The following is a 19,503-nucleotide window of genomic DNA, read 5'->3' on the forward strand; positions in this document are numbered from 1 at the left end:
ATAGACACCATCCACCCCTGACAAAGTGACGTTTAGACCCGGGGAGGGGAGTCACTACATGGCAAAGGAAAGGAAGGCAGGCGCTGAGGTGGTTCCAGCAAACCTATGGATGACAGAACGTTTAAAAAAATTATATATATATGTATATATATATATATAAAACTGTTCAGACTTTTGGTTCAGGATTTTAAGAATGGGGGGAAAAGTGTGGGTGTGCGGAGGAGGGGGAGGAAGAGGAGGATTTCGGTAAGCTTTTTCTAACCTTCAGGTGTATTTAAACGGTGGTCACTAGTGGCTTTATATGCGCTGATTTGCTTAATTTCATTATTTAATACCAATTTCTCTATTGTTGTAAACCCTTGGAGCACATGAACGCATTTCTTTATGACAATGCTGACGCACAAGGAGATCTAATCTCATACAGTGTAATGCGTTTAACAGGCAGAACATTAATGGAATGGTGTATATTTTGCAACTCAAGGCTATTCCGCGGGGTCGTACAGTAGCACGTGACACCAGCCAACTGGAACGCCCTCGAGTGGGAACCGTAGTAATGCCTAAAAGACCGAACAAGCTTTCAGTAAAAAAAAACCTGAATGGTTGAAAGAGGCTACGAGCAGTTTGCTTTTCCTTCAGACTACTGGAGGTCTTGCGACACTGAGAAATCAGAACGTCACTGGTTCACTGAGGGCCCGCTCATTTACTTTAATGATCGTAAAGACGTATTACATGGGGTTATATATTATTCATGAGACCAGTGACATACGAGGGTCTGGAAGTAACACAATGGAACTAAATCAGGAGCCACGCTGTGGTAGGTGGCATTCACATGGTATTCATGACCAGCTTAGCTGGATTCTAAACCCCTAGACCAAATGCATTGCAACTGGAACAGGTGCTTGTCATTGTATAATGCAGTTTAGTGGTGAAACCCCAAGGTTTAAACTCTGGGTAGACTGGTTGCGATAACCCCACAATGCTTCAAGTATACAGTGTACTTGGAGTATGATGCTTATTACTGAGGAAAACTGTTCTAATTGCTCGGTTTTTGAAGTGCCACATTTGTGTAATGTGAACACTTCAAATAATTATTAGGTCTGATTGTGTTTGGCTCTCAGGTTTACTGTACCAGGGTTGTATTTTGTCTGACCTGTAGAGGGTTGAAGGGCTCTGTGCAATTAGTATCTCATCTTATCTGTGGTACTGTGGCCATGGCTGGCCTGTAGTTCTCTGAGACCGTGCATATCATTAGTTTCAGAAGAACAACAGATAGAGGTGCAGATTTTTTTTATTTTTTTTATTTTTTCATAAATTCCGGTGCAGCTCTGTGTTCGCTCCTTGGGTCTACTTCTCTGATTCACCCACAAGGAATGATGCCTGTTAAATTACCGTAAAGAGATACAGTACCCAGAATGCACCCATTCTTCTAAGTTATTTCAGGATTTTTATTAAAAACCCTTGTAACATATTATTCATGGTGGTCGCTGATGAGTTATAAATGTTTGAGGAAGGGTTATATGACCAAAAACTCATGTTCCCACCATGCATCAGTCTCTTACTGTTGAGACTCAGACTCCTCTCACAGGCATGTCCAGAAGTCTAGCCGTACCCTGCAATCCAGTGTCTATCCTCGAGCCCTCAGCACCTAAAGTCTAAAGACTGGTGTGCTTCTGATTATGGATTTTTCCAGGTGAGAAGTAACATATTCAGATAGAAAATGTGACAGCGATGACAGTGATAAAGCACTGCAATCTCATTGGCTGAAATCTCCCAAATGGTACAGGACTGTAATCTCATTGGCTGAAAACTCCCAGTGGTACAACACTGTGATCTCAGTGGCTGAGATCCACAGTGGTGCATGCTGCAGTCTCATTGGCTGAAACAGCAGCAGGAGACTATTCGGGGCCTTTGGGAGAAGAGGTAATCATCCTTACCTCACAAAGCACGTAATTATCATTTCATCAGACCATAATTATCATCAGCCGCTGCTGTCTGGAGAAAAGTAGGGTGGAGAACGTGTTGTGGCTGCCAGCTGTCGTAAGAATCATTAAAAGTTTGGAGAGCGTGTAGACAGTGCGCTGTCCCTGTGGCTGTGTCTTAGGCAGTCTCTGAGTCCTTTTCCCTGAGTGTGCTGGCTTTAACTCGGTATGGGTCTGTGTATACGCTGATGCTTTCCCCTCTCTCCTTCAGTAAAGCTGGGCTCCTTACACAAACATGGGGCAGTTCAAATCAGGGTGCCACTGTTGTTCAAACTGTCCAAATGCAGGACACTGGGGCTGTGTGTGTGTGTGTGTGTGTGTGTGTGTGTAGGATTCTGGTGTAGGTTTAGGATATGGGTTCTCTCAGCCTACAGTCACCCTTCCAGGTCTGCATGCTCCTCTATGTTACAACACATGGTCACAAAGGTGTATTTCAAGTACATACGCACACACACACACACACATATGCTTTGGGGGAATACTGTAGGGTGGTTTGAGTCATCAGGCACTAGTGGAATGTGACAGACTGTATTTTTACCATGGTTGCAGTGTCAATCACCAGCAGAAACAGAGGATTGCCACACACCACTGACTGCTTTTCCTGAGCCTGCCCTCCATTTGGTAAGCCTGTATGCTCCATTCACATGCTAACTAAAATATAAGTTGAATTGATTTTAATTGATTGTGAAGTATTGAATACTTGTAACTTAAGTGACCTATTTAAAGTAATGAATAATGTTAAAAAGAATATGCAATCTGGCATCAGACCCCAAGTGTCTCGTCCCAGATTTTGTGTCTGGGGAACAAAATGATCTGAAATTTATTCCATCACTGCCATTTGAAATTAACTGAAAACCTTAAAAGAGGTGTTGCAACAAGTGGTCCATGGGTCAGTGTGTCACTGTTGCATTAACAGCTATCTTGTAATGCCAATGAGTTTATGTATTAGCCCTCCTAATACTACACTGTAAGCAGGATGTGAAAATAATGCATATAAAGACAGCAGAGATAATATAAATGAAAAGGGCTCACCTTTTTCTTGTGCTGTGGACTGTCAGATGTTTCAAGATGGGTCAGACTCCAGGTGTCCCCATAACACTAAATTAACTTCAAAGGGAATGATAATAACATGCCTCCAGGATTTCCTGTGCTTCACAGCACATAATGGTAAAAACCTGTTCCTAAGCGGACGGAAATAATTGAGAGTCTATCATAATGACTAATGAGCGATCAAGCTTTGCTTGGCTGAAAATGAATGTGCGCCGCCATCTGTACAATTTTAAAATTACACACAAAGCGGACACAGCGCATTGCTGCCACCTGCCTCCTCGGAAATCAAACCAAAAACGAACAGCAGACTTTATTCATCAAAACAGTACAGTGGACTGTGCGATGTGCAATTCACATTTTGTTAATATTTTACGTAATTTCACTTTCGTCTCCGCATAATTTTAAGCGAATAAGTAATAAGACCAGCATGTTACATCAGATGACGTTTACTCATGTGAGATCCAATAAAATCTTTGCAACGATAGTCAAACACGGCGATTATCACCGTCTTGATCATAATGAAGGAGCCTAACCACCTAAATGCACCGCCACCGACCACCGTGTCCGCGGCCCCTCCTGTGCAGACGGAAGCGCCTGCTGTTGCGTGTCCCGCCGCTTGGGGTCAGGCATGTAAACAGAGCAGGGAGGGCGACGCATGCGGACGGCGCAGAGGATGATGGGAGATTCGGGGCGGTTCCTCTGTGGCCATTTTCAAACAGCGGCGCTGAGCTGCGCTGTCGAGTGGGTCCGCCGAGTGCAGGAGGGGCGGTTAGGAAACCAAGGAAACAGTTACGCGAGGTAATATACAACACCTGGCAACCTTTACGCTAAAGCATACATGCTATCGATATATAAATGTTTTCAATATTAATGAGACACTAAAGTTATTTATAAATATAGCTAGCACGTCTTTAAATACATTAGTCCACTGCATTTATTGCATTAGTGGTTCAATTAGCGCTAGCTTGCGAGCTGTAACTTAAAATCTGAAGTGGCAGCTTGGGCTACCTGTTGTGGTTAGCTAGGCTAGCCAGCTAAATTGGTATAGTTAACACTAGACTACCTTGCGGATCTTTCAAATTTGTGATTTGGTTTCTTAGCTACTGAGCTAACGAACTGTACTGTAACTTTAGTCGCTGCCGGGTGGTCTGTGTTGGTTAAAAGGTTAACATTAGTTCTATGTTAAAACTAGGCTAGGTAACCATAGCTATGTTAAGGTTAGACACTTTAATGTTTACGATAAAGTTATCTAGCTAGTCAAGTTATATGAGTTAGACTACCAGTTCACTTAACGGTATTTAACGTCAGCTAAGGAACATTAGGTCACGGTAAAAGTACTGCAGAAGTGAATGTAAATATGACTTTGTTGTACCTTAGCTTAGGAATATAACGGTATCGTATTGTTGCCGCATTCAGTGACCAAGATGTTAGATCCAATACAAATACGGCGGCGGGGAGCCGTGGACTTTGGGACCTATTATGACTACGCTTGTGCGGCCCAAGACATGATCCCGGTCCAAGTTGTCAAGGCACACGTGAGCCAAGGTGTGCTGGACTTCAACGGAGATCGCATCAGACTGGCGGACTGGTCGCCGATACTCAACTCCGTGGCCATAAACAAACAACTGCACAGCATCGTCATCGGCAGCTGCTATCAGCCCGGTCTCGGAGAACCAGGTCTGTCCCCAGATACCAGCGCAGATACGCGTGACTTGGCAGGTTCCGGTTCAACAGAACCACGGCACGATTTGGCCTTCTGGTCGATAAAACGCTACTGATCCAAATAAAAACTAAAGTAGCTGCGTGCTCACTGATGTAAAAGATAGGCCTGCAGTGGAAGACTTAAGTTTAGAGAAATTAGGGTAAAATGTTTGCCGAAGTCATTTATATTGCATGGAAGTAGGAGTCCACTTCTGTGTTGGTATAGACAGATTCTGTGCTAATGTCTTTGTGTGAAGAAGTACCATTATGCATGACTAATCAGCTGGAGAGGATTCTAAAATTAATATTAATGAAATTAATATGAATAGTAATATTAAATGTAATGAATCAAATCAGTTTTGCCTGAAGGCTGTTCTGTACCTTCAGGTTTTCTCAGATCTCTGTAATTTTGGAAGAGATGAGTGACTAGTGATGTAACCACACAGACATGGCTGAGGCTCAGCTGGGTGTGAGTGGGCTGTTTCAGTTGTGTATATTAAATTAAAGGTAAAGTTCACTGCGTCTGGAACAAAAAAAACGATCTGTCTCCCATCCAGAGAGGTCTCGGGTATATAACAGGAAGAAGATCCCGGCGTTCCGGTCCAAGGACATGACATTCCGGCTGTGTAAAGCCATTCGGGACTGCCTGAGTATTTCTCCCTGCCTTCGAACACTGAGGCTGCATGGCCTCCCACTCAGAGAGAGAGACCTGATCGCCCTCACTAAGGTACCACACACACTTACACACCACTCATAGAGAGAGACCTGATGTGTGATTTCCCTCTCTGAAGTGTGTGTTTTCCCTCTCTGAATTGTGTGATTTCCCTCTCTGAATTGTGTGTTTTCCCTCTCTAGGGTCTTGCGAAATGTTCGTCGTTGGAGAACCTTTCTCTGGCGTACTGTCCAATAGGAGACGAAGGATTACAAAGTGAGAGACATGGATTTCACTTAGTTTCTCTTAGAAGAGACGCATTTGAATAGATATGGTTTATTATGTAAAATAATAGTGGTTTATAAATTGTTTGATTATAAGTGAGTTTGTAATCTCATGTTTTATTGTGTTTTATAGTGTGTTTTGATCTCAGGTAGTTGGTAATGTGTGATTATGTGAAGTTAAATGGAACTCATGCCGTGTTTATTTGCTTTGTAAGCCCGTTGATTTTTGTATTATTTTTTGTATGTGTTAAGCAATCTGCCAGAGTGTGAAGTATTCCACTTCAATCAAGACCGTTGATTTCACCGGCTGTAATTTAACCTGGCAGGGTGCCGAACACATGGCCAATATCATCAAGGTACACCAGCCTGGGCCTTGTCTACATCACTCCTATTTTTTGTGTTTGAGGGAGGCAGTGACGGCATGCTGGCGTGTTATTTTCCCAGTGATGTTGTGTCATTTTCACAGTGCTGGTGTGTTTATTTTGGCAGTGGTGGTATAATCATTGTCTTCATTGCGCTGTAGCACCAGGCCACCAGGAGGCGCAGTGACGTTTGGGCAGAGAGCCTGCGCTACAGGAAGCCGGACCTGGAGCACATGGGCGGGATCCGCAGGATCACGCTCAACTGCAACACGCTGATCGGAGACCGAGGAGCCGCTGCTCTCTCTCAGGAACTGGCAGAGGACCTGTGGGTCAAAGGTCAGAGCCCTGAGTCCCTCAGCACCACACACACGCCCACACGTACTCTAATGTGCAAACCCCGGGGCTGATGTCAGAAAGCGTCGATCACTGATGATGTCACACTTGTTCCCTGGCTGATGATGTCACAGTGCTGATGATGTGGCCCTGCGTCCCTGGCTGATGATGTCACGGTGCTGATGATATCGCACTTGGTCCCTGGCTGATGATGTCACAGTGCTGATGATGTGGCCCTGCGTCCCTGGCAGATGATGTCACTGTGCTGATGATGTGGCCCTGCGTCCCTGGCTGATGATGTCACTGTGCTGATGATGTGGCCCTGCGTCCCTGGCTGATGATGTCACTGTGTTTTGCAGCAGTGGACCTGCAGAAATGTGGGATCTCCAATGAGGGGGCGCAGGCCCTGCTGGAGACGCTGAGCACTAATAACACCCTGACTGTGCTAGACCTGCGCAGGAACCCGCTGGTGGGTGAGTACATACTGTACACACTGCACATACTACATGCACACTGTACATACTACATACACACTATACATACACATACAGACTGTACATACTCATACACACTACATACTACATATAGACTGTACATACACAAACAAACTGTACCCAACTCTCACTCACTCACACACACATACACTCTGGAAATACACATACGGACTGTACATACACATACATACACTGTACACAACTCTCACTCACACACACACACTGCACATTACACAACCACGCATACACTATACACACGCACACACACACACACACTCACACAAACGCCTGCACACACCACCACCATCCTGGGCTTCGGTTTGATGTGGCGGCGTTGAGCTGAAGATGGAAGCGGAGTTTGGGGAATGGGGGGCCGGATGGGCAGAATGAAAGCCAGCGGGAGGTTGGGCAGTGCCAGGCTGCCCCTGTAAGTGCCCTTATGCACCGTGCCCGAGGACAGGCTGGTTAAGACACTCAGGCCTGATTAAGATCATTAGAGGTTTGCACTCAGAGACGCACTGTGAACAGAACTGCCGCTTTAAGAGGCTGTTGTCTCTCTCTTCAGACAACAACCTCGTGAAGACCATCATCGAGAAGGTCCTCACGAACTCCAAGGGAAACTCTGCTGAGGTCAGTGTAATGGCATGAAAGGGTCAAACACACACACACACAAATAGTGTATGCAGTTACACTCAGAAGTCAGTTGCATATTTCTTTCAGTAATTTCTTTTTCATATACATAGTTGCAGGTGCGTGCAAGCTGCCACTGTGACATGATATATTTTGTGTTTGTGTGTGTGTGTATTTTGTGTGTGTATGTTGCGTGTGCTGTGTGTGTGTGTATATGTTGCATGTGTGTGTGTGTGTTGCGTGCGTGCGTGCGTGTGTGTTTAGTATTCCTGGATCAAGCCTCCAGCACATAAAGAATCTCAGAAAGCCAGAGGACAGAAGGGAGCCAGAGGGAAATCCACCTTCAGAATCGGTACAGTGATACTTATGCACACTTGTACACACACACACACACACACACACACTCACTCACACATACATACACGCACAATACACACACACACAAGCAACATACACACGCAGACATGTCACACACAAGAATTAAGTCCCATAATTCTTGAGTTTATGACTAAGCTGTGGTGTGATTGCTTCAAGCCATATTTCAAATATTGACATTGGGTCATGTTTTCAAATCTGTCCATTATGTTCGTCCATATCAGTTTTTCTCCCTCAGTTGAGAAATAAAGCTTGATTAGCGAAGGCCGTGTTCACTTGTAATGTTGAAAACCACCTTCCTGATACTGGTTAGGCCTGATTGTTGTTATGTTCTGTGATGCCAGCGAACCCGAAGAAATGCTGGGTATGTTAAGTTTCCTTTGTAGTATTTCCCCTTGGTTACGGCTGCGCTGTGTGTGAACGTTGGTCTCGATTCAGGCGCTCGAAGAGCCCCCTCTGGTGGTGGCAGGAGTCCTTGCACCCTGCAGCCGCAGAGCCGCCTGGCTGGGGCCATACCCTGGAGATCTGCCGGCCGCGCTGGACGCACCAGGTGAGTGTCGCAGGTGAGATTACAGACACACAGTGTGTGTGAGACGAGGCGAGGACCTGTGTGTGTGTGAGTGCGTGTGAGAGTGTGTGTGTGTGTAACTCCTCCTCCCTCTCTTTGCAGAGCTCTTACTGAGGGCGTGGCAGATCACTCATTCCAGGTAAAACCCAAGACTCTGCTGACCCTGCAGCACCAAAAGACCCTGGCCCCATGCAACAAACATGTCTCACTCTGACATTATACAAGGGCATGTACTAATTTCAGCTTGAGTGCATGCACACATACACACACACACGCACACACACACGCACTCTCTCTGTCTCTGTCCTCCACAGGAGGCAGCTAGTGTGAAGATCACAGTGGAGATGGAGTCTGAATCAGAGGAGAGTAGAACACACACCCCCCCGGTGCTCAGCCCTCGAGAGGCCATCACAGTGCGCCAGTACAAACGACTACAGGTAACATACAACTTTACATTCAGATACAGGTACTGTACACCTGTACACACAGCTACAGGTACTGTACACCTGTACCCACAGCTACAGATACTGTACATCTGTACACACAGCTACAGGTACTATATGCTTATATGTATGACTACAGGTACAGAGCTGAAAGATTAATGTGCTGGTGGTATTACCAGGTGGAGCTGGAGGAGTACCGGCTCAGACTGACTGAGGAGCGGAAGGCCAGGGTGCGAGCTGATGCCCGTTTAGCAGAGGTGAATCCGCTACAGCTTTGCGCCTCTCCTTCCTGTAGTAGTCGTGCGTTTGTAATAGTCATGTGGTTGTGCGTGTGTAATAGTTCTGTGGTTGTAATTAGTTAGGTTGTAATAGTCGCACGGTTATGAGTCATACTGGTGTAATAGTCGCACGGTTATGAGTCATACTGTTGTAACAGTCGCACGGTTATGAGTCATACTGGTGTAATAGTCGCACGGTTATGAGTCATACTGGTGTAATAGTCGCACGGTTATGTCGCGGCGGGCCTGCAGGTGGAGCTGGAGAACGCTCGGCTGAGGGCGGCGAACGCGTCGCTGTCGGAGGCGCTGCAGGGCCAGGCCGTGGCCAGCGCGCTGGAGGACGACGCCGTGCTGGAGAGCATCGAGACTTCCTTCCACAAGTTCCACGCCTTCCTGGACCTGCTGAAGGACGCTGGGTAAGAAGCGCGGGGAGGAGAGCGTGCCGACCCCGCTCCCCACACAGCACGGAGGCTTCCGTGGACCCCCGCCCCTCTGCTCACAGGCAGCGGCCCCTGAATGGGGGGGGGGGGGGGGGGGGGGGGAGGTGAGGATGGCAGCTCAAAAGGCCAGGACTAAGAGTCTGCTTTGGTCTACAGTTTTAAGGGGGCCCACAGGGACTGCGTATGCACAGGGCCCAGAATTTAATCCCACATCCCTGCTCACAGGGAAGGGAGATGAAAGAGGGTTCATCCCCCACCCCCCACCCCCCACCCCCTCAGTGCTGACCCAGATAGTGTGCTTGAGTGGCTGGAATGGGGGCTGGTCGGGGCGTGCTTGTACAGGGTGCTGTGTGACCGGCACGCGGAAGCATGGCTGGGGGGACGGGGGGTTTCGGGGGGGGGGGGGAGGAGATGGGGGGGGTCCCGCAGGGCTGCTCTGGAATGTCCCATACCGAGCGGATCAGACCATGACTGTGCAGGTGTCAGCTTCACAGAGTAATGGCCTGCAAATATTCAGATCCGGTAGAGTGTGCGTGTGTTTGTGTGAGAGAGTGTGTGCGTATCTATTACAGTGAAAGACAGTTTACATGTGTATGTGTGTGTGAATGTGTATTTGATACAGTGTGTGTGTGTGTCCTTTTGTTTGTTACTCACAGGTGAGAGTACTATACACAGGTGAGTGTTATTTACAGGTGAGGACAGTATCACAGGTGAATGTGGTTTCACAGGTGAGTGTGATACTCACAGGTGAGTGTGTTATTTACAGGTGAGTGCAGTATCACAGGTATGCTGATCTGTCCCTCTCCTCTCAGGCTGGGTCAGCTGGCCTCCATGGCGGGGTTGGATCAGTCTCAGCTGCAGCCGCCCGGACGACCCCAGTTCTCCTCCACCCTCGGCCCCAACGCAGGGAGAGACAGCAAGCTGGCAGTACGTACTGCTGTGTGTGTGTGTGTGTGTGTGTGTGTGTGTGTGTACTGAAGTATGTAGCTGAACAGAGGCAGTGTAGATTCACTGAATCAGAGAGCATGTAATTGTGTAACAGGATAATGACATGCTGGTCATGTGCTCTAGACTGCTGGCATCACATGACACAGGCCCTGACCAATCAGCACTGATTACTGTAGTCAGTATCACCTATGACCCTGATTGCACCAGCAGTAAATGTCAGCTTGTGCCTGTCTCTCTGCTCCCCGCATTCAGGGGAATTCCACTCTGGGTTTTTCTTTTGTTTGTAGAGTAGCAAATAAAGTAGAGTAGCTGTCCTCTAGATTTAAAATGAGCTCTCAGCCAACTGTCTACCAGTAGTGAGTGCAGAAATACAGCCCCAAACTACCGTGCTTGCTCCAAGTACCTGCTTTACTATGGACCACAGCAGGGTGGACGCTTAGGATCTAAGCACAGGTGTCAGACATCGCCTGTCACTGATTTTCACTACTACTGAATACAAACAGAGGCGCTGAGCGTTACTTCCTGACCTGGAAGCTGTTGTTCTTCTCACTAGCAAGCTAGCCACTGCAGGGAGAAAATCTGGATTTATGGTGTTCAGTTTAGTTTTCTTTCCTGCTTAACTTCTACTGGAAAGAAAATGGCGCTTTGCTGTAGTGTGGCAAATTGTAAAAGGTTTGACGTTGGCGAAGGAAGTATTTCATTTTTGCAGGCTACCGCAAGATGAGGGTGTACTAGCCTGTACTAGCCTGTGTCTGTATTAGCTTGTGTCCCTGTGCTAGGTCGTGTCTGTGGGCTAGCCTGTGTTCCTGTGCTAGCCTGTGTCTGCATTAGCCTGTGTCCCTGTCCTAGCCTGTGTGATTTACCTGTGTAATGGCCCTGTAGGTAAGAGAAGAGCTCCCTGCTCCTCCTGTGCACCAGCCTGGCGGCTCCACAGGGGGCGCTGTAACATCCCCGGTGGACTTCCTGCCGGAAAGAGCTGCACAGGAAGTGTCCGTCAGTCCGCTGGGCGGCTCGGTGGGGAGTGGCCGGCATTCCTCAGGCTCGGGGGGGAGGCCTGCCGAGGAATGGGGCGCGCTGCGGGATCCCCCTCCACCCGAACCCACGGCCCGCTCTGGCGATGGGGAAGACTCCCGCGGCAACGGCTCCCACGGCAACGGCTCACACGACAACGACTCCCATAGCAATGGGTCCCGCAGGGACAGCCCCAGCGTGAGAGGGGGGTTGCGGGGGTCCGGAGCGGGGAGGAGCGGGTCCGAATCGGAGCCCCTGGAGCAGATCCATTCCCTGAGCAGCCTGGAGCCCAGCTCCGATCTGGGGTTTTGAGCCCCGCCCCCTTCACAGGCCTTCCTCAGGCCACGCCCCTCTCTCACTGCTCTCCTCTTAGTGCCTTCTGTTACGAAGGTGCCTACATGCAGTCAGAATAGAAGGCTTTCGCTGGCTATTCTCCAAACCGGCGATGCCAGCTCTGGCTTGTTTTCCCAGGTGTGTTTCGCAATAAATAATACCAGTGCATATTGTAAGACAGTGCTGCTGTAATTTGATTCAGGTATGCGGTGGTGGTGTGCATCACGGAAATTAAGGTCTCAGAACCACAGTAAAAGTCCTGAACTGCGGTGCTGGACCGAACATTTTTTACTGCTCATCTAAATCTTGGGTCCCCAGCCCTGGTCCTGGAGAGCCACTCGGTCTGCTGTGTTTTGTTTTCCCCCTAAAATCCACTAATTCAGACCCAAGAAACTAGGTGAGGTGAGTTACCCATTTAAGCTACCACAGGAGGAGCAGCAGCAACAAATCTAGAGACCCTGTAGCTGTCCAGGGCTGTAGTTGGGAAGCCCTGTTCTGATTCATTCGTTTTCAGTTTGCGCAGTCCAGTTGTACAGTCATGGATTGGGATAATGAACAAAATCCAGTTTTGTAAAATGACACAATTAAGTAGTGAATGGTATGATGGTTAACGATGCTGTGATGTGTGCATTCAGACACGACCTAGAAATCCCTGCCTGCAATTTTCATTGTGCCAATAATAAAAGTGAAATCACAGACACCAGCAGTGTCGTCCATTTCTATGTGAATTTCAGCCTTCCTATAGGTGAATTAACTCTGGTGCGACCAACTATAACCACAACGCAAATTCCCTTCATCGTGCCTGATCACGTTCCGGTCTCGTGAGCGTCCAACCAATCGCTCGGTCCCAGACTCCACCTCAGCCAATCGGGTGTTGCGCAATGCGGCGCGGCCTATGAGCGCAAGGGGGTGCTGAAACGCGGCTTGGGGAGGCTGAGCGGGGGGCCGTGACAGATGATTTAAGAAAATAGAAGTAGGTCAGTCACTCCTGTGATTCAGCACCTCAGAAACCCCTGCTGACTGCGCGGTCTCTCCCAGCATCATGGACAAGAAGCAAGCTCGCAACTTTGGCGCCGGACCGGCAAAACTCCCACAGACCGTAAGTAGGCTGGGTTTTTATCCGAACAACCTGCTATAGATGCGTGTGGATGTAAATGCACTAGTATACGCACGTCTTTATTGCGCAGCTTCTGTACAGATTTCGAATGTATCAGCTAGTAAGCTCATGCGTGATCGAAACGCTCGACAAACCGTATTTTCACTTTTTTTTTTCTTGGTTTATTTGGAAATCCGTGGCCATTGCGAAGCTATTAATACAGGTTGTATTATTTCTATGTGAGCTAGCTAGCTACTGTTATTTAAAACAAATAATGACTTTACGTAAGCATATTATATAATAATAATAATATTTAGGTAGCTGTCGATGTTCTCATTCATGGAAAAACATTGATAAGGAATGTTCGCACGGTCCGTGGTTAAGTCACACGAACGCGTTTGTTGAAGTTGCATCAGCCATTCATTCACGCTTCGCCAGGTTACTGCGGCCGCTAGAGGGGGAAAAGCTCACATTTTAGCCTTGACTAGCTTCTGTTTATGGCTGGTAAACGCGAATGTACTGAGACCCCACCGTCCTTTTTTATCGAATGGAGTTATATATATTTTTCAAGGAGTTATACCGTTTTTAAAGGTACTGCCTAAGCAGGCTAGTAGCCTAATAATAATACCATCGATAATGTAAATGTACGTCTACTGTGCAAAAGTATGATGCTGGAGTGAAATTAGTTATTTTTGCAATGTATTTTTGCTTATATTTGCGCATTTTACAGAAACAGCTGTTTTTTGTGTTGAGCATCCCCTTGAAAGCAAAGTATAAAACCAAGACTAGACACTCGCTGCTGATTTCTCTGTGAACAATCCACGCAAAAGGAAACACCTGAGCAACAGTTAACACCTGAGAGACAACTGTTAGCTTAATTTTGCACAGCTAAAAATGTGGAACTCAATGCAACAGCTGTTTCTTTAAAATGGTAAAATACATACGCAAGTAAATACCATGAAATAAAAGCTGATTTTCTTTATTTCTGTCTCATATTCATCTTTTGATCTCAAATCCAAATGTATTAAGTATATCTAAATAATAATAATTTCACTCTACCATTACCATAATTTTGGAGTACACTGTTTTGTGGTAATGTTTCAGGGTTTTCATACTTTAATAGTAAAGAATATAATTAAAGAAATTTTCAAGTTATGAAATGCATCAAGATGAATGTGATTATTGCCTGTATTTTAATCAGTTTATGTTTGACTTTTTTAACACACTTTTATGGAAAATTAGCATTAACAAGTCTGAGATTAAACTGTCTTACAAGACATCGGGGAAAAGTGGGTTGCCTTGCAAAATAAGGAAGCAATTATGCCATTTTATTTTGGTGGGCCTTAATAAGAATAAATAAATCAATAAATAAAACTAATTAAAAATAATAAAACTATAAACTGACACCAATGCTTGTGCCACATCTGTGTAATGCTCTGGTCTCATGTGATGTTTAATTTCCCTCCTTCCTGTCTGACTGATTGACAGGTCCTTTTGGAAGCTCAGAAGGAGCTCCTGGATTATAATGGCGTTGGGATCAGTGTTCTGGGTGAGAGACCTCTGTGATGCTCTCTCTCTCTCTCTCTCTATATATATATATATATATCTCTCTATTTCTCTCCAACCACACTTTCTCTTAAGTGTGAAATGTCTACAGGTTGTATTTACTGTCTGTCTCTGATAATGCATATGGTAATATAAGATATAGTATAAAGATGTAATAATGGAATAAACTGTGTGAAATCTGTGCCAGTTGTGAGGTTTTGCCTGTCTCTCCATGTAGAGATGAGTCATCGATCTTCAGATTTTACCAAAATCCTGAACACAACTGAGAACCTGCTACGGGACCTCCTGTAAGTGCCCCTTTCGGATCTGATTGGGTGGTGAGCTGTTGTGATGATCTGATGATCATCGGTCTGAATGATCTGATTGGGTGGTGAGCTGTTGTGATGATCTGATGATCATCGGTCTGAATGATCTGATTGGGTGGTGGGCTGTTTTGATTATCTGATGATCATCGGTCTGAATGGTCTGATTGCATGGTGGGCTGTTGTGATGATGTGATTCACTTGGGTTACTTTTTCACTTTCTAATGATGTCACCACAGTAACCCTCTGCATCTGTCTGTCCCATGTGTATGATGTCACCAGAGTAACCCTTTGCATCTGTCAGCAAAATAGTATGTTTCATACTCAATTGCACTTTCATGTTCACTTTCTTGTGCTGGCTTCTAGATGCACTGTGTGCGTGCGTGCAGACCTAATTCACCAGAAATGAGCTCACCAGGATACCAGATTCCTTTCTTTCTTTCTGTTTCTCTCTTCTTTCCCCTCTTTGTTGTATCCTCTCTCCTCAGCTCTGTGTAGGGTCTCATTAGTCTCCGATCCCTGCTCTGGTGGCTGTACTGGGACCCCCCAAAACCACACATACCCTCTCTCTCTCTCTCTCTCTCTCTCAGACTTTTTGTTGATGTGCTATTCTCACAAAACTAAACGACATAATTAAACCCAAACCAATCACTGTAATTGTATTCAGCTGTGGTATATAACAATACGGCAAGCCTTTTTAGAGGAAGTAAATTATTTTGTTAAATTTTGTTTTTGTTTTTTTGCACCCAATGGACATGTCACATTCCCAACATAATTTGGAACGCCCAATTTATTTATTATAGCCACAATTATTTATATAACCACAGCCGCATGTGGGAGAGTGTAGACATCCGCGGTTCTCCTCCAGGACACATGGTGGCGCCAGTGTGCTGTCACGCCACTCGCACTCGCTTAGCGTGGTGCTGGAAGAAGACCTTTCATATGTGCTATTAGCATGCAGCCCACAGGTGTCTGATCAAGTAGCGGGGGTCACTAGAGAGCGATAAAATGAAGGCCACCTAATCAACTGAACCCTCCCGTATCCTGGATGATGTAATGGCCAATTGCGCGCCACCCTGTGGAGCTCACAGCCACAGTCGGTGCTAGCACAGTCCGGGTTCGATCTGAGACCGTGGGCCTCATGCACTAAGAATAAGCCAAGCAGTAGCCCTTAAAAAATAAATGATGAATGAATAATAATAACAATACTTGCTGCTATTATTGTAGCAACATTTGTTTTCCTCTAATATTCTTGCCTCTTTTTAAATGCCATTATTACAATTTATTTATTTTTTGGTACTAAATAAAAATGTTGTCCTTTTTCTCCACAGTGACATTCCTGAGAACTACAAGGTGATATTCATGCAGGGGGGCGGGTCTGGACAGTTCAGCGCCGTCCCCCTCAACCTGATTGGTCTGAAGGAGGGCAGGTGCGCAGACTACCTGGTGACGGGCACCTGGTCCGCCAAGGCGGCCAAAGAGGCGGAGAAGTACGGCACAGTGAACATCGTCAACCCCAAACTGGAGAGCTACACCAGTGAGTAAGAGTGTGTGTGTGTGAGAGAGAGAGAGAGAGAGCGAGAGTGTGCATGTTTGTGTGTGTGTGTGTGTGTGTGTGCACGCCTGTGTGTGCGTATGCGTGTGTGCACCTGTGTGTGTGTGTGTGCGCGCGTGTGTGTGTGTGCCTGTGAGAGTGTGAGTGTGAGTATGTGTGTGTGTGTGTGTGTGCGTGTCTGCATGTGCGCTTTCCACTGGACATAACTCCGGTCCTGTTTATAAAAGAGTTATGCCGGGCAGTCGTTTTTATTTTGAGTTCATTCTGTGTGGCTGTGTTGGTTATTAACGGTTGCGGTCGGCCTGCAGCGGTCCCTGACCCCGGCACCTGGACGCTCAGCTCCTCGGCCTCCTACGTGTACTACTGCTGCAACGAGACGGTCCACGGCGTGGAGTTCAACTTCGTCCCCAACGCCAAGGGCGCCGTGCTCGTCTGCGACATGTCCTCCAACTTCCTGTCGCGGCCCGTGGACGTGTCGAAGGTGAGGGGGCGGAGCCTTCCCTTGCCAGGTCCTGTCTCCGCTCTGCCGACCCGTTAGTGACGCTCGTATGCAAGATATGATGTAATGAGGTGCTCTGCAGCTGTTCTCATGTATGTTTAACAATAGTATATTTACACTGCTGCTCCTGTTGAATGTTTGTCTCCGCTCCCTGTTCTTTGGTCCTGGAGAGCCTTCCTCTCATTGGTTCACGTAGCGGACCCTATGAGGCGTAAGTTTGACCGCGGGACCAGGATTTTGGCAGTTGGCTGTTTTGAGCGCCCCCGCACCCCACTGGCGGATTGAGAGGGTCTTTGTGTGGTTGCAGTTCGGGCTGATTTTCGCGGGGGCGCAGAAGAACGTGGGGTGCGCGGGCGTGACCGTGGTCATCGTTCGGGAGGACCTGCTGGGGAAGGCCCTGAAGGAGTGCCCCGTCATCCTTGACTACCAGGTGCAGGCCGGAAACAACTCTGTGTACAACACCCCGCCCTGCTTCAGGTACAACACACCTTCATGTTTAGCACACGGAGCAAACCTCTCTCTCTCTCTTTCTCCCTCACTCTCTCTCCCACTCACTCTCTCTCTCTCTCTTTCTCAGAAACTTTATTGGATTGTGATATGCTTATCTGACTCTTATCCTCCCTCAGTATTTACATCATGGGTCTGGTTCTGGAGTGGATCAGGAACTGTGGTGGTGCAGCTGCCATGGAGAAGCTCAACAAGGAGAAAGCCAGCCTGATCTATGACATCATCAACGGGTCAAACGGATTCTATGTGTGAGCTGATCTCTCTTAGAGGAACAGGCTGATCTGTCTCAGGGGTACTGGCTTATCTCTCTCAGGGATGCAAGCTGATCTCTCAGAGGAGCAGGCTGATCTCTCAGAGGTACTAGCTGATCTCTCAGGGGTGCAAGCTGATCTCTCTCAGGGATACAGGCTGATATATTTCAGGTGTACAGGCTGATCTCTCAGGGGAGTACAGGCTGATCATTCTCCGGGGTAGTAGCTGATCTCTCTCCGGGATGCAGGCTGATCTCTCTCAGGGCAATTAGCTGATCTCTCTGTGGTACTGGCTGATCTCTCTCAGGGGTACTGGCTGATCTCTCTCCGGGGAGCAGGCTGATCTCTCCCCAGGAGCACTGTTTGTGGGGCGTACCAGTGTGGGGTATAATATTCTCACTGCGGGGCGTACTGACCCACCCGTGTGACCCCCTCAGGTGCCCGGTGGACTCCGGTTGCCGCAGCCGGATGAACGTGCCGTTCCGCATCGGCAAGAAGGACGGAGACGACGCCCTGGAGAAAAAGTTCCTGGAAGGAGCCTCCAAACTGGGAATGATTTCCTTGAAAGGGCACAGGTAGCATGCCACACCTCTCCTGTGGGCACACAGCTTCACTGACAGACCTGCCTGCAGGTGTTTGAGGTTTCCTTTCAAGCAGCAGGCTTGGGAACGCGGTGTGTGAACTCCTTAGCCAATCAAAGGCTTAAATTAATCGCTTGCACTGAAGCCAGCAGACACCTGCGTCTCTCCAGGACTGGAATTTGACAGCCCTGCTGTAAGCACACAGGTTCAATAACATACAGGTACACACAGGTACAGTAAGGAACCACACCTGTCAGCACAATAACACATTCAAAGAACGCACAAAATTAACATGCACATTTGGCTTCAAGACAAGTAAATATTCAGTGTAAGCAGTGGCTGTGGACCTGTGCAGCTCTGGTGCGTCGCTCCAGACTTACTCAAGATGGTGACAGCTCGCACTTCTAGGCTCACGTCACGGGAAGAAGGCTGGGTTTGTGCGGGCTTACCTCCCTCCAGGAGGTGCCGAAGTGCGGCTGTATGCTGTGGTTGTTGACTGTGTTCTCTTGCGCCCCCTGCAGGTCGGTCGGGGGGATTCGGGCGTCTCTGTACAACGCCGTGACGCTGGACGACACTCGCGCCCTGGCGGACTACATGACGGAGTTCCTGAAGGAGCATCTGTAGCGGCCAATCGGGGCCTGCCGTTCTCACAGACGCTGCTTTCCCATTGGAGGGTCGCTGAGGTGGTGATTCTGAGCTGTGGGGGGAGAGGGGAGGGGAGGAGGGGTCAGGGGTTAGCGGTGGTTGCGCTGGGCCTTTTTTTAACCTAGCGACTGTTACATCTGTCCTGTTACACATCAAGTCATGTTACACATCCGTGCCGATAGGTCAGTTCTGGGGTCATAGACACTACACACGGGGAGGGGCGGAGCTCATTTGCATATTAACACCGTCTTTCCTTTCAAAGCTTCGACACGACCCGTTGCCCAGGTAACCGCAGTGCAGCCTGGCCTGCTCTGTTCTAATGTACATAGATGATGTCAGTCTGAGCCTTAATGATTCATTTTTGCATTCCACTAAAGAGCCCAAGCAAGAGAACACTGCCATCAGTGCCTCTCTTAGCGATGGTGCTCAGCCATTGTATTTCAGTGAATACTGTGTTGTGTTGTTTGTAAGCTTTAATGACACTAATAAAAACTGGTGTGACTGAGGTTCTACCTCTCTCGGGGTGTAAGTCTGCAGTTAAATGTAATGAGGAGTGTGAAATATGCTTGAATAATGTAATAATGTTCAGTATTCACCGGGGAAGTGTTTTTGAAGGGGGG

General features: G+C 47.5%; 2 protein-coding genes across 5 annotated transcripts; both read left to right on the forward strand.

The window, feature by feature from the left end:
• Window positions 1-218: 218 nt before the first annotated feature.
• cep78 (centrosomal protein 78) lies at window positions 219-12,726 on the forward strand. Of its 4 annotated transcripts, none has more exons than XM_035378639.1 (17): window positions 219-246; window positions 2,529-2,600; window positions 4,446-4,706; window positions 5,288-5,457; window positions 5,586-5,658; window positions 5,919-6,022; window positions 6,190-6,364; window positions 6,721-6,834; window positions 7,421-7,485; window positions 7,750-7,837; window positions 8,299-8,410; window positions 8,531-8,567; window positions 8,743-8,865; window positions 9,051-9,128; window positions 9,402-9,565; window positions 10,402-10,516; window positions 11,420-12,581. In XM_035378639.1, the coding sequence occupies exons 3-17, from the start codon at window positions 4,454-4,456 to the stop codon at window positions 11,858-11,860; spliced, it is 2,112 nt and encodes a 703-aa protein (XP_035234530.1). In that variant the 5' UTR covers window positions 219-246; window positions 2,529-2,600; window positions 4,446-4,453; the 3' UTR covers window positions 11,861-12,581. The 4 variants fall into 4 exon arrangements, with proteins under 4 accessions (XP_035234530.1, XP_035234531.1, XP_035234528.1 ...); XM_035378640.1 differs by lacking the exons at window positions 219-246; window positions 11,420-12,581 and adding exons at window positions 3,614-3,827; window positions 12,616-12,726; XM_035378637.1 differs by lacking the exon at window positions 219-246 and adding an exon at window positions 3,614-3,827.
• Window positions 12,727-12,785: 59 nt separating this feature from the next.
• On the forward strand, window positions 12,786-19,401 carry psat1 (phosphoserine aminotransferase 1). The gene is made up of 9 exons (XM_035378643.1): window positions 12,786-12,980; window positions 14,466-14,526; window positions 14,761-14,830; window positions 16,177-16,382; window positions 16,709-16,881; window positions 17,207-17,376; window positions 17,526-17,654; window positions 18,095-18,232; window positions 18,760-19,401. Exons 1-9 carry the CDS (start codon window positions 12,924-12,926, stop codon window positions 18,860-18,862), a joined length of 1,107 nt encoding a protein of 368 aa, XP_035234534.1. The 5' UTR covers window positions 12,786-12,923; the 3' UTR covers window positions 18,863-19,401.
• Window positions 19,402-19,503: the final 102 nt, after the last annotated feature.

The sequence above is a fragment of the Anguilla anguilla genome, chromosome 10 (assembly GCF_013347855.1).
Source record: "Anguilla anguilla isolate fAngAng1 chromosome 10, fAngAng1.pri, whole genome shotgun sequence".
Taxonomy (NCBI): Eukaryota; Metazoa; Chordata; class Actinopteri; order Anguilliformes; family Anguillidae; genus Anguilla; species Anguilla anguilla.

Bases quoted from the DNA above. Each gene is read 5' to 3' on its own strand.
- cep78 (XM_035378639.1), top strand. From the start codon at position 4,454: ATGTTAGATCCAATACAAATACGGCGGCGGGGAGCCGTGGACTTTGGG. The intron at 5,659-5,918 runs GTGAGAGACATG...GTATGTGTTAAG, and splicing joins AGGAGACGAAGGATTACAAA to CAATCTGCCAGAGTGTGAAG. The intron at 6,835-7,420 runs GTGAGTACATAC...CTCTCTCTTCAG, and splicing joins GCGCAGGAACCCGCTGGTGG to ACAACAACCTCGTGAAGACC.
- psat1 (XM_035378643.1), top strand. From the start codon at position 12,924: ATGGACAAGAAGCAAGCTCGCAACTTTGGCGCCGGACCGGCAAAACTC. The intron at 16,882-17,206 runs GTGAGGGGGCGG...GTGTGGTTGCAG, and splicing joins GGCCCGTGGACGTGTCGAAG to TTCGGGCTGATTTTCGCGGG. The intron at 17,377-17,525 runs GTACAACACACC...ATCCTCCCTCAG, and splicing joins AACACCCCGCCCTGCTTCAG to TATTTACATCATGGGTCTGG.